This window comes from Rhinopithecus bieti, unplaced genomic scaffold (assembly GCF_001698545.2).
Source record: "Rhinopithecus bieti isolate Rb0 unplaced genomic scaffold, ASM169854v2 scaffold_36840, whole genome shotgun sequence".
Classification (NCBI taxonomy): domain Eukaryota; kingdom Metazoa; phylum Chordata; class Mammalia; order Primates; family Cercopithecidae; genus Rhinopithecus; species Rhinopithecus bieti.
In genome coordinates this window covers 1,402,958-1,414,464 of record NW_016816502.1, presented here as the reverse complement: position 1 = coordinate 1,414,464, position 11,507 = coordinate 1,402,958, and the positions used below count along the sequence as shown (strand labels likewise).

The 11,507-nt window shown below is 38.2% G+C and overlaps 1 protein-coding gene and 1 pseudogene across 6 annotated transcripts in view; both read left to right on the top strand.

Moving 5' to 3' along the window:
- Window positions 1-11,507, top strand: part of ERICH6 (glutamate rich 6) — a 47,212-nt gene that overhangs the window by 4,398 nt on the left and 31,307 nt on the right. For all 5 annotated transcript variants that reach the window (XM_017854950.1, XM_017854949.1, XM_017854947.1 and 2 more), the window contains exon 3: window positions 788-879. In XM_017854950.1, coding sequence (XP_017710439.1) covers window positions 788-879 — 92 coding nt within the window. The remainder of the gene's footprint in view (window positions 1-787; window positions 880-11,507) is intronic.
- On the top strand, window positions 6,895-8,315 carry LOC108517149 (WD repeat and SOCS box-containing protein 2 pseudogene; annotated as a pseudogene). The gene has a single exon (XR_001882014.1). The product of XR_001882014.1 is annotated as a WD repeat and SOCS box-containing protein 2 pseudogene (transcript).

The following is an 11,507-nucleotide window of genomic DNA, read 5'->3' as shown; positions in this document are numbered from 1 at the left end:
AAAAAAAAAAAAAAAAAACGAAGTCAGTTGTTCTGTTTATTTCTCTTGCTTTTTCTCTTCAATGCTACTGATTTTTCTTAAGTGGTAATCCTTTGTTGCCCATTTATATTTTTAAATGAATGACTGGTAAATAGCTAGAATGGAATCCTTCCCTAGCCTAGTAGTTCTGTTTTCTGACAGAGCTTGCATAGGAGAGTCTGCTATGATCCCTGTACAGGTGGGTGGGGCTTATTAGAGTCACTTCCTGTGGAGTGTCTGGGCAGGGAGGAGTCAAGTTGGGTAATCCTACTATTACTAGAGTTAGGACAAGGACACTTCAGTGTATGGTCGTGGTTTATTTGTTTGTTTGTTTTTGAGACAGAGCCTTGCTCTGTCTCCCAAGCTGGAGTGCAGTAGCGCAATCATGGCTCACTGCAGCCTCCACCTCCTGGACTCAAGCCATCCTCCTGCCTCAGCCTCCCAAGTAGTTGTGGCTACAGGCACGGAACACAACACCTGGCTAATTTTTTTATTTTTTGTAGAGACATGGTCTCACCATGCTGCCCAGGCTGGTCTTGAACTCCTGGGCTCAAGCTATCCTCCCAGCTCATCCCCAAAAGAAGATTTGATGCAAAACACTGAGTTAACTTTACTGAAGAGATAAGAGTGGAAGAAAATATTTCAAATAAAACAAAATCAGTATTTTCTATGTGCATTAATTAATGGATTATTAAATGTTCTATATTTAGAAGACCTGCTAACACCTCTAGAGGTATACTGAAAACTAACATTTTTGTCAAAATTTCAGAAATATTCATCATAATTTGTCTCCAGGAATTCCAATATCAGTACAAACAGAAGAAAGCTGGCTCCAAGATTTGTTGGATAAAGTGCAATCAAGTGAGTAGTTTGACTTCTTAGCTTTTCCTGGGAGGAGGGATTGCATATTGGAAGTATCAGAGGTGTAGAAGGCCAGTAGAGCTAGATTTTAATCCCAGCCCCAACACATACTAACCTTGTGATGTTGGATAAGTTACTTACCCTCTTTGAGTCTTACTTTCTTCATCTCTTGGTAATAGTCATACTGTCACAGGATTCTTATGAAGATCAAAACAAGATTAAAGATTTTCAGTATTCAATAAACGGTAGCAATTATGTTCACATCAAGAAATAATCTGCCATTATATTTTTGATACATATCTTTATTTTATTATAAAAGTAACATATGCACACTTTTTAAATGTCAAATCAGTGAGAAGTAGACAATGTAATAATTAAAATTTTAACTTTTCCAGTATATTTCCTTTCATCTTTTATATTGACATTTTATTTTAATTATTTTTTATTTTATGTCATTTATTCATCAAATGCTTACTGAGTGCCTACCATTTGCCAAGCACCTACCATTTGCCAAGTACCTATCATAGGTTTAGCCTGTAATGGGGTATCAGCAGTGAAAAAAACAAACAAATGCCCTGTCTCAGTGATATTAACATGTAGGAAGTGGAGGTGATGGTGAGAGCAATAATATATAGAATAAATCAGTAAATATATAAAACATTAGATGATGTAAGTGCTAAGAAGAAAAGTAAAGCAGGGAAGGGGGTGGAAAGTGTCCGGGGTTGGAGGTAGGGTGCAAGTTTACACAGGGTGCCTGGAGAAATCTTTCCTGAGAACCTGAGGTGTTTGAGCAAAAACCTATGGGAGGTGAGAGAATGAGCCAGGACAATCTCACAGGAAAGGTGTTCCAGGCAAAGGAACAGCAAGTGCCTCCTTCTAAATAAGAGGCCAGTGTGGCTACAGTGGAGTAAGCAAGGAGGAGAATCTTAGGGGATGAGGTCAGAGAGATCTGAGGACCAGATCTTTCTCACTGGGAGTGAGGTGGGAAGTTGCTGCAGAATTTGTGCAGAGAAGTGATATAATCCAACTGGCATTTTTAATGACTGCTGGCTGCTGAGAAGATATGAGGGCAAGAGCCCAGAGATTGACCCCTGCAGCACTCCATTGTTAAGCTGGGGACATGAGGAAGAAACTAAGGAAAAGCATCCAGTGATGTAGAAGAAAAACCAGGAAGTGTCCTAGATACCAATAAAATTTCAAAGAGGCAGGAATGATCAACAGGCTCAAATGGTACTCAGAGGTTAGGAAGATGAGAACTGAGAACTGACTACTAGATCTAGCATGTAGAAGTCATTGGTTACGTGGATAGGACCAGCTTCAGTGTAACTGTGGGGATAAAAGCCTGATTGGAGTGGGCTCAAAAGAGAGTGAAATAAGTGTAGAATAGAAATGGAATCATACTCCACAGTCCCATTTCATTGCTAAGCTTTTAATGGTACAATGGTGTAATTAAAATATCAACATAGTCTTATTTTTTAAAAGTCAAAAGATACAAATCAAACAATAGTTTCTTTCAACTATTACCCTCAGTTTCAGATGTCACCACTATTATCATGTTGGTGTGTATCTTTCCAAATCTTTTTCTAAGCTTTTATATCCGTATAAAAGTGTAGTAGTGTGGCCGCTTTTGTTTGCTGCTGTTATTTACATGAATGGTATCACACCGAATCTGTTGTTCTACTTGCTTTTTCACTTAATTGGCCTTGAAATTTTTTACCAGTAAATACAGGTAAAAATTATTTGTAATTGTTGCATAATAGTACATAGTATAGATGTACAATTATTTAAAGATTCCCCAACTGATGCATAAAATTGTTCCTAGATACTCATTTCCACAGTGTTACAGTAAGCTGCCTCCTCTTTGTGTACATACCCGAGTATTGCTCTAAGACAGATGCCAAGAAAGTGGGATTGTTAAGTGAAAATATACACATTTTAATCATCACCTTCCTAAAGAGCTGACCCAACGTATGCTTCCATCAAAAGGGTTGTTGAGACCACCCTTTTCCTACCCTTTCCCATATAAGATATTGTAATTCTTTTAAATTTTTGACAGTCTGGTAGGTGGAAATGATTATTTTATTTCTTAATTATTATGATTATTGCCAAGGTTGAGCATCTTGATACCAATATATTTTTTCTGGTTACTCGATTATCTTCTTGGAATTAAGCAAACAGTGTTCATATCTTTTGCCCATTTTCCCATTGGGTTGTCTTGTCTTTCCTGATGTTTATTTTTTGGCGGCTCTTTACATATCTGTAATACTTCTTTGAATGTTGTATATGTTGCAGATTGCTCCTCCGAGTTTGTCTTTTACATTTGCTTGTGGTCATTTTTATTATATATAATTTTAAATTTGATGTAAGTAAATCTTTTCCTTGTGATTCTCACATTTTGTGGTTTAAAAAGTATTTCCCTAATTCGAGAATATACGTATATTTTCCTACATTTTCTTCTAAAACTTCTAGAATTTTACTATTTATCTTTAGCACCTTAATCAATATGGACTTTACTTTTGTGAATGGCTTAAGAAAATAACCATCCTTTTTCCCCCAAATTTTGTCCCTATACTACTCCTTAACCAGTCCAACCCTTCCACTCTGCTTCCACACACATACAAATATTCTGTTCCACTGAACTATTGGTATTTTCCTATACCAATATCACACTATCTTAATTTCTGTGGTTTTACTTATTTAATATATGATAAACCAATTTCTCCCCTCCTTATTCTTTTTCAAAATATTATTCCCAGTTATTCTTGGGCACTTGTTCTTCCAAAAGTATTTCAGAATCAAAATTCCATTGAAAAATCCCACCAAAACTACATTGACTATGTTGATTAATTTGTGAATAATTGATACCTTTTTAATATTAAGTCTTGCTTTGCAGGAACCTAACGTACCTCTCCATTTGTTTTTCTGATCTTCGTATATATATATATATGTTGTATATACTATATATATGAGCCTCATAAATCTCTTATTAGTTTATGCTAGGTATTTTATAGTCTTTCACTGATGTAACCAACCACTGGGATCTTTTTTCTTTCTTTTTTTGAGACAGAGTCTCGCTCTGTCGCCAGGCTGGAGTGCAGTGGTGCGATCTCGGCCCACTGCAGCCTCCACCTCACAGGTTCAAGCAATTCTCTTGCCTCAGCCTCCTGAGTAGCTGGGATTACAGGCACGAGCCACCATGCCCAGCTAATTTTTGTATTTTTTGTTTGTTTGTTTTTAGTAGAGACAGGGTTTCATTACTTTGGTCAGGATGGTCTCGGTCTCCTGCCCTCATGATCTGCCCGCCTTAGCCTCCCAAAGTGCTGGGATTACTGGCGCGAGCCACTGCAGCTGGTCAGAATCTTTTTTTCTATTGTATTTTCTAATTGGTTATTGTCAATCTATAGGAAAACTATTGATTTCTATGTATCAATCTTGTATCTGACCTCCGTGCTGTACTTCCTTATTCATCCTAGTAGTTTGTCAGTTGAAAGTCTAGTGGACAATTACATTTCATGTGAATAGTGGCAGCTTTTTTGTTTGTTTGTTTGTTTGTTTTTTTGAGACAGAGTCTCGCTCTGTCGCCAATAGTGGCAGTTTTATCTATTCTTTATTGGTTTTACTTAGCAATTGTTATGGTCTAAATGTTTGTGTTCCCCTCACATATTGAAACCTGATCACTAATGTGATAGTATTAAGAAGTGGAGCCTTTTGGAGATAATTAGGTCATGAGGATGCAGCCCTCATGAATGGGATTAGTGCCCTTGTAAAAGAGGCCCCAGAAAGCTAGTTCATTCCTTCCACCATGTGAAGACACAGCTAGAAGGCACCATATATGAACCAGGAAATGGGCCCTTACCAGACACCAAATCTACCGGCACCTTGATCTTGGACTTCTCAGCTTCCAGAACTGTGAATATAAATTTCTGTTGTTTATATAAGGTACTCAGTTTATGATATTTTGTTATAGCAACCCAAACAAACTAAGACAGAAAATTGCTGCCAAGATGTGGGGATGCTGCTTATAAACCAAAAAGTATCTGAGACAGGTTTCAATCAATTTACAAATTTAGGCCGGGCGTGGTGGCTCAAGCCTGTAATCCCAGCACTTTGGGAGGCCGAGATGGGCGGATCATGAGGTCAGGAGATCGAGACCATCCTGGGTAACATGTTGAAACCCCGTGTCTACTAAAAAAAATACAAAAAACTAGCCGGGCAAGGTGGTGGGCGCCTGTAGTCCCAGCTACTCAGGAGGCTGAGGCAGGAGAATGGCGTAAACCCAGGAGGCAGAGCTTGCAGTGAGCTGAGATCCGGCCACTGCACTCCAGCCTGGGCGACAGAGCCAGACTCCGTCTCAAAAAGAAAAAAAAAAATTACAAATTTATTTTGCCATGGTTAAGGACGTGCCCAGAAGAGATTTAAGACAGAGTCACTGAAATGGTCTTTGCCTTCCTCCAAAGATGATTTTGAGGGCTTCAATATTTAAAGGGGAAAAGCAGGCCGGAAGGAAAGGAGGAAGGAAGTGGTAATCCATGTGTTGCAGGAGAAAAGGAGCAGATAGGGGAATAGTCAAGATGTATTCATCTGGCACTCAGTAAGTCAGCACTTTATATAAGATAAAGTGAACACAGAGTAGCTACCCATGGAGTGGAGATATTTAACCTTTCATCTGTAGCTGTCTGCTTGGAACAAAAGAAAGGGTGGTTTCTTGCATGACTCAGAGTTTAGCTTAATTTTTTCCTTGTGGCATAGTGAATTGGGTTCCTGAGTTTTTATTTTCCATTCACATTTCTTCTCCCTTTTCTTTTAAAAATGTTTCATCTTTCTGAAACACAGCAAAAAATAAATAAATTTTAAAATAAAATTTCTCAGAGAAAGAATTTTAGAAAAAAATGAGTCTGGTCTCAGGTTGTTTCTGATCTTTCATGGATAAAATGGTTTTAGCAGTTTGTGAAGTCTCATGTCCTGTGAAGAAAAAATAGGGGAGGAAGGGAGAAAAACAACAACAAACAAAGGAACAATCCTGGAAAACTGCTATAGGCCACATTACTCTGAAGTCCATATATCACTAGGCAGGTATGAAAGTGGCTTATGTGTGTAAATAAGGTTGTTGTTATTTTCTTCTAAAGTTTAAGTTTTCTAGCTTCAGTTTGCAGGGCTTTACAAAAGCACAGCTTAGTTTTCAGTGACTCCAAATTGAGGAAAATGGGGGAAAAAAGAAGGAAAAAAATTGAAAACATTATTTTGAAGATTTGTAACCAAGAAAATTAGAATTCAGTCCAAACTGTAGAAAATAATAAAATTGAAAACCATTAGCCAAGACAAGAATCTAACAAGTATACTATAGGTTTGGAAACATAATTTTCTCTCTCCAGTTTCCCATTTTACTAAAGACAAATTATGGTAGGACTGGTTTGCTTTATTATACTTGGCCTAATTATTTGTATACAGTGCAGCAAGAATAATTATTTTTACATAAACTTTTAAATTGGCTTAGTTGCAACTTTTGTTCTGTAGAAAGAATCTTGGATAAGACTTTTTTTAAAGTTGAGCCCAGCCATGGATTTGTACTATCAAATACCTATGAGTTGGGTGATCCTCTCTCCTCTTGAAGTTCCAAGATAAAACTTGGGGCTCCTAGGCCTGTCAGAAAATGACATTCTTTACTTACCACAGGTCAGGAACTCTGTACAGGGACTATATGGACAAGTATGAGGCCAGTTTTCCCAAAGGGCTTTTATTAGATCCATAAGTCAAATTCGATTCCTTAAGGAAAGCACACCATTCCAGTCAAAGCCTTGGTAAACTAACCAGTTTCTCCAATTGTGTTCTGTCATAAATGAAAACAGATTCTTATTGCACTTATACAAATAACTGTATTGCTATAAGTTAAGAATGCTCACAAATAGTTTCCAAATCCTGGAGAAATCAGGTAGAAAACAAATACACTCCAAATTTTGTTCTTAGGAGTATACTTTACTCAATTGTTAAAAGCTGTAAATAGCTTATAAGTTTTCTTGAGTCTGAAAAACAAAACAGAGGATCAGCAACATTTTAAGCAAAAAGTTAAAAAGATTACTTAGGACAGGAAGCAGCCGATGGCCTCTCCGGGTGGTGGCGACAGCCAGGCCAGGGCGGGTGGCGCAGGGGTGTCATGAGGGCCCATGGCCCGGGGGGCTGAGGCGCCCGCCACTTGCCGCGGGGACCACACGTCCTCCATGGAGGCCAGAGAGAAACTGCTGCTACTGGCCAAACTCAAGCCTGGGCGCCCCCACCAGTTTGATTGGAAGTCCAGCTGTGAAACCTGGAGCGTCGCCTTCTCGCCAGATGGCTCCTGATTTGCTTGGTCTCAAGGACATTGCACTGTCAAACTGATCCCCTGGCCGCTGGAGAAGCAGTTCATCCCTAAAGGGTTTGAAGCCAAAAACCGAAGTAGCAAAAATGAGATGAAAGGGCGGGGCAGCCCAAAAGAGAAGATGCTGGACTGTGGTCAGATTGTCTGGGGGATGGCCTTCAGCCCATGGCCTTCCCACCCAGCAAGAAGCTCTGGGCACACCACCACCCCCAAGTGCCCGATGTCTCTTGCCTGGTTCTTGCTACAGGACTCAACGATGGGCAGATCAAGATCTGGGAGGTGCAGATAGGGCTTCTGCTTTTGAATCTTTCTGGCCACCAAGATGTCGTGAGAGATCTGAGCTTCACCCCCAGTGGCAATTTGATTTCCGTCTCTGCATCACAGGATAAGACTCTTCGCATCTGGGACCTGAATAAACACAGTAAACAGATTCAAGTGTTATCGGGCCACCTGCAGTGGGTTTACTGCTGTTCCATCTCCCAAGACTGCAGCATGCTGTGCTCTGCAGCTGAAGAGAAGTCGGTCTTTCTATGGAGCATGAGGTCCTACATGTTAATTTGGAAGCTAGAGGGCCATCAAAGCAGTGTTGTCTCTTGTGACACTTCCCCCGACTCTGCCCTGCTTGTCATGGCTTCTTATGATACCAATGTGATTATGTGGGACCCCTACACCGGCGAAAGGCTGAGGTCACTCCACCACACCCAGGTTGACCCCGCCATGGATGACAGTGATGTCCACATTAGCTCACTGAGATCTGTGTGCTTCTCTCCAGAAGGCTTGTACCTTGCCACGGTGGCAGATGACAGACTCCTCAGGATCTGGGCCCTGGAACTGAAAACTCCCATTGCATTTGCTTCTGTGACCAATGGTCTTTGCTGCTGCACATTTTTTCCACATGGTGGAGTCATTGCCACAGGGACAAGAGATGGCCACATCCAGTTCTGGACAGCTCCTAGGGTGCTGTCCTCACTGAAGCACTTACGCTGGAAAGCCCGTCGAAGTTTCCTAACAACTTACCAAGTCCTAGCACTGCCAATCCCCAAGAAAATGAAAGAGTTTCTCACATACAGGACTTTTTAAGCAATGCCACATCTTGTGTTTCTTTGTAGCAGGGTAGATAGTCTTGTCAAAGGGAGGTGCTGGAATAATGGGCCAAACATCTGGTCTTGGATTCAAACAGCATTTCTTTGGGATTGTGAATAGAATGTAGCAAAACCAGATTCCAGTGTACTAGTCATGGATCTTTCTCTCCCTGGCATGTGAAAGTCTGTCTTAAAGAAAGAGATTCCACTTCCATGGCAACAGAGCTTTACCTTAAATCTTTAGTCCAGTTTTGAACCGCAAGTGTTGAACTCTTTCTAGTTGTTTTGATTCAAAGTGCAGTTACTGATGTTGTTTTGATTACACAAGTAAGTAGGCCTCCAGAGCCTCTCTAGTGGCAGAGCAGCTCACACTCCCTCCACTGGGAAGGATGGCTTCTGCCTAGTACCTATCCTTGTGTTACTGATGCAGTGGTAGCATTGGTTCAAGTTCTCTCCTGCTGTGGTCAGAGTTGCTTCGACGTTGGCCAAGTGCTTTACTTCTTGGGCTCCCTTCTGACCTGCAGGACAGTTTTCCTGGAGCCATTTGGTATGAGGTATTAATTTAACTTAACTAAATTACAGGAGAATCAGAGGCCATGTTCCTGACCGATCCAAACACTATTATTGGCTTTTTTTTTTTTTTAACAACGGTGTGCATGTGCAGGAGATGACAGATTTGTATGTCAGATTATACAAGGATGTATTCTTAAACTGCATGACTATTCAGATGGCTACTGAGTTATCAGTGGCCATTTATCATCGCCATATTTATTTGTATTTTCTCAATAGTTTTGGCCAGACCTCAACAGATGTTAAGGTACAACTGTGTTTTTCTCGATTACCTAATAACCGTAGTACTTAAATTGAACAGTTGCAAAGATGTTTTAATTGTGTAAAGAATTGGTGTAGTCATGACTTTAGCTGATACTTTTATGTACGAGATCTGTCTCTGCTGTTTAACTTCATTGGATTAATCAGTTTGGTTTCAACTCTCCCGTGAAACAAAAATAGCTCCTTAAAAGTACTGTTCTCCTTCAGTGGCATGTAGTTATCTAATCAAGACACCTCATTCAAACAAAACCTGCCTTAGGAAAATTTAATATATTTTAAATTATTTTAAAAGAAATACATGTTATTATTTAGCTTTCTTAATCGGTGCTTTATGGAGGCCAGTGTAACATTACATGACTCGTTAAGAAAGTTGAGGAATTTCCTCTACCACCTTTGTTGCTTGAAGAAAAACATGTCTTTTCAAAATGAGAGGATTTCATTGAAGGAAAGAAAAAAAAAGTTGAAAAGAAAAAAAAAAAGATTACTTCAGACTTCTCTTAGTCTATGCAGTTAATTCCTGTTCTGCTTGATATTCCTTAATATTTCAGCTTTCCACGAGTCCTGAAAGCTTTTCCTCTATTCTGATGCCACAGTCTCTGAAGTTATCAGAAACCTGAATTTGAGAACACCTGTTAAGAGTTTTATGGCTGATTATAAAACCACCTTCTAAAGAGCACCAAAACAAGATAACAATTGCCTGGGGATGACAAAAGTTTTAGGGCAGCCATAATTAAAGACACAATTGACAAGAAAATTTGTTACCTCTGTGGTACACAATAATTTAACATAATTATAATTATTACTGATAATGTACATTAACTCATATCAAAATTATAGGAGTTTCCCATAATTTTGGAACACATACTAATAGCATATTTATATAAATACAGGCCAAAGAAAACCAAACATCATTTTATATTTGACAGTGCTTCCTGCATAATTTTTATACCAGATAAGCCAAATATGTCATTTTTGGACTTTAAAGAACCTAATATCTTAAAGGATTAATTAGATCAGGAAAAGACATAATTTATAATTTGATTTGGAAAGTTTGTCAATTATCAAAGGTTTAAAACACCTGATATCACAAAATAGGATCACAGGTTATTGTAAAATAAGTCATTTCATTTAACCAAAGTGATAACTCAAGGATTTCAAAAAAAGAGCAAAAACCTTCATTCTTTGAGAGAAGAGACTTAATTTTCCAAATTATAAGCCCTAATAAAGACAACATGAAGCCAATTAAATTTGTTTTTCAAATTTTTATAAATAATCTATAAAATTTTAATCTTGACCATAAGATATAACTTCCATAGCCTTTTGTAATCTTTATAAACTTTATGAAAGAATTGGTTAATGCTTCATGAAAACCTTGTTAAACTGACACAGGCACCTATATGCTAGTCTTGTATCAGTGTGCTTTTGACATTGATGATTAAAGAGAAACTGAACTTATTTTATCCCTCAAAATTGGCCCTTATAATCTCACGTGCCCATCACTTCCATGATAGTCCCTGGGCCTTGAGGAGTGGAATAGCTTTAATTTCTGGCCCTGTGTCTTGGGAATGCAGTTTATTTTGATTGACATTTTCTCCCAGGCCTGAAGATGGGGCCTTAATTGCTATCAGTGTTTAAAATTCAGCAGGACTTGGTGTCCTTTTTAGACAGAGTCAAAGCCCTGTAACTCAATCTCACAAGTACTTTAAAAGTACATACAGAAGGATACACAGACATAATAACCTTAATTTTTAAAAAAATTTAATCTCAGCCTTTTTTCCTAAGCAAACCAAAACTTAATGTGACAAATTGATTATATAACTTTTTTTTTAAGAAATCCTCTTATCATGACTTACACAGACCGTTCATGACATGATTGGACTTTCTGGTTTGTCCTGAATATCCCTCTCTCTTAAACGATCAGTCATTCTACTCTAGGACTAAATTTACCATACAAGATTCTTTCTTTCTCATTGAAATTATTTCTCTTTAAGCTTTCTTACAAAAAACAAGCAAACAAACCTCTTTATTTTTATAACTTTCTTCACATCTCTCTTATTTCCTGGTTCCTTTTACCTTGTTTAATACATGACCTTTAAATAAGCTTTGAATTAGACAAAAATTATTCACCTTTTTAAAAAGGACACCTGTTTTTTAAAAGAGTATTTTCCTACAAATATATTTTTATTAGAAAATACCCAAATAATGAAATATCTATAATTTAACTTTAGATTCTAAATTATGATGAATTTGTCTACAATTATTTATTCCATTACATTTACCTAATTATTTTAATTGTTTACCTGGATTATTTATGAAAACTGTGATAGTCATCATTTAAAGTTATGGAACTGCCATTGCAAAAT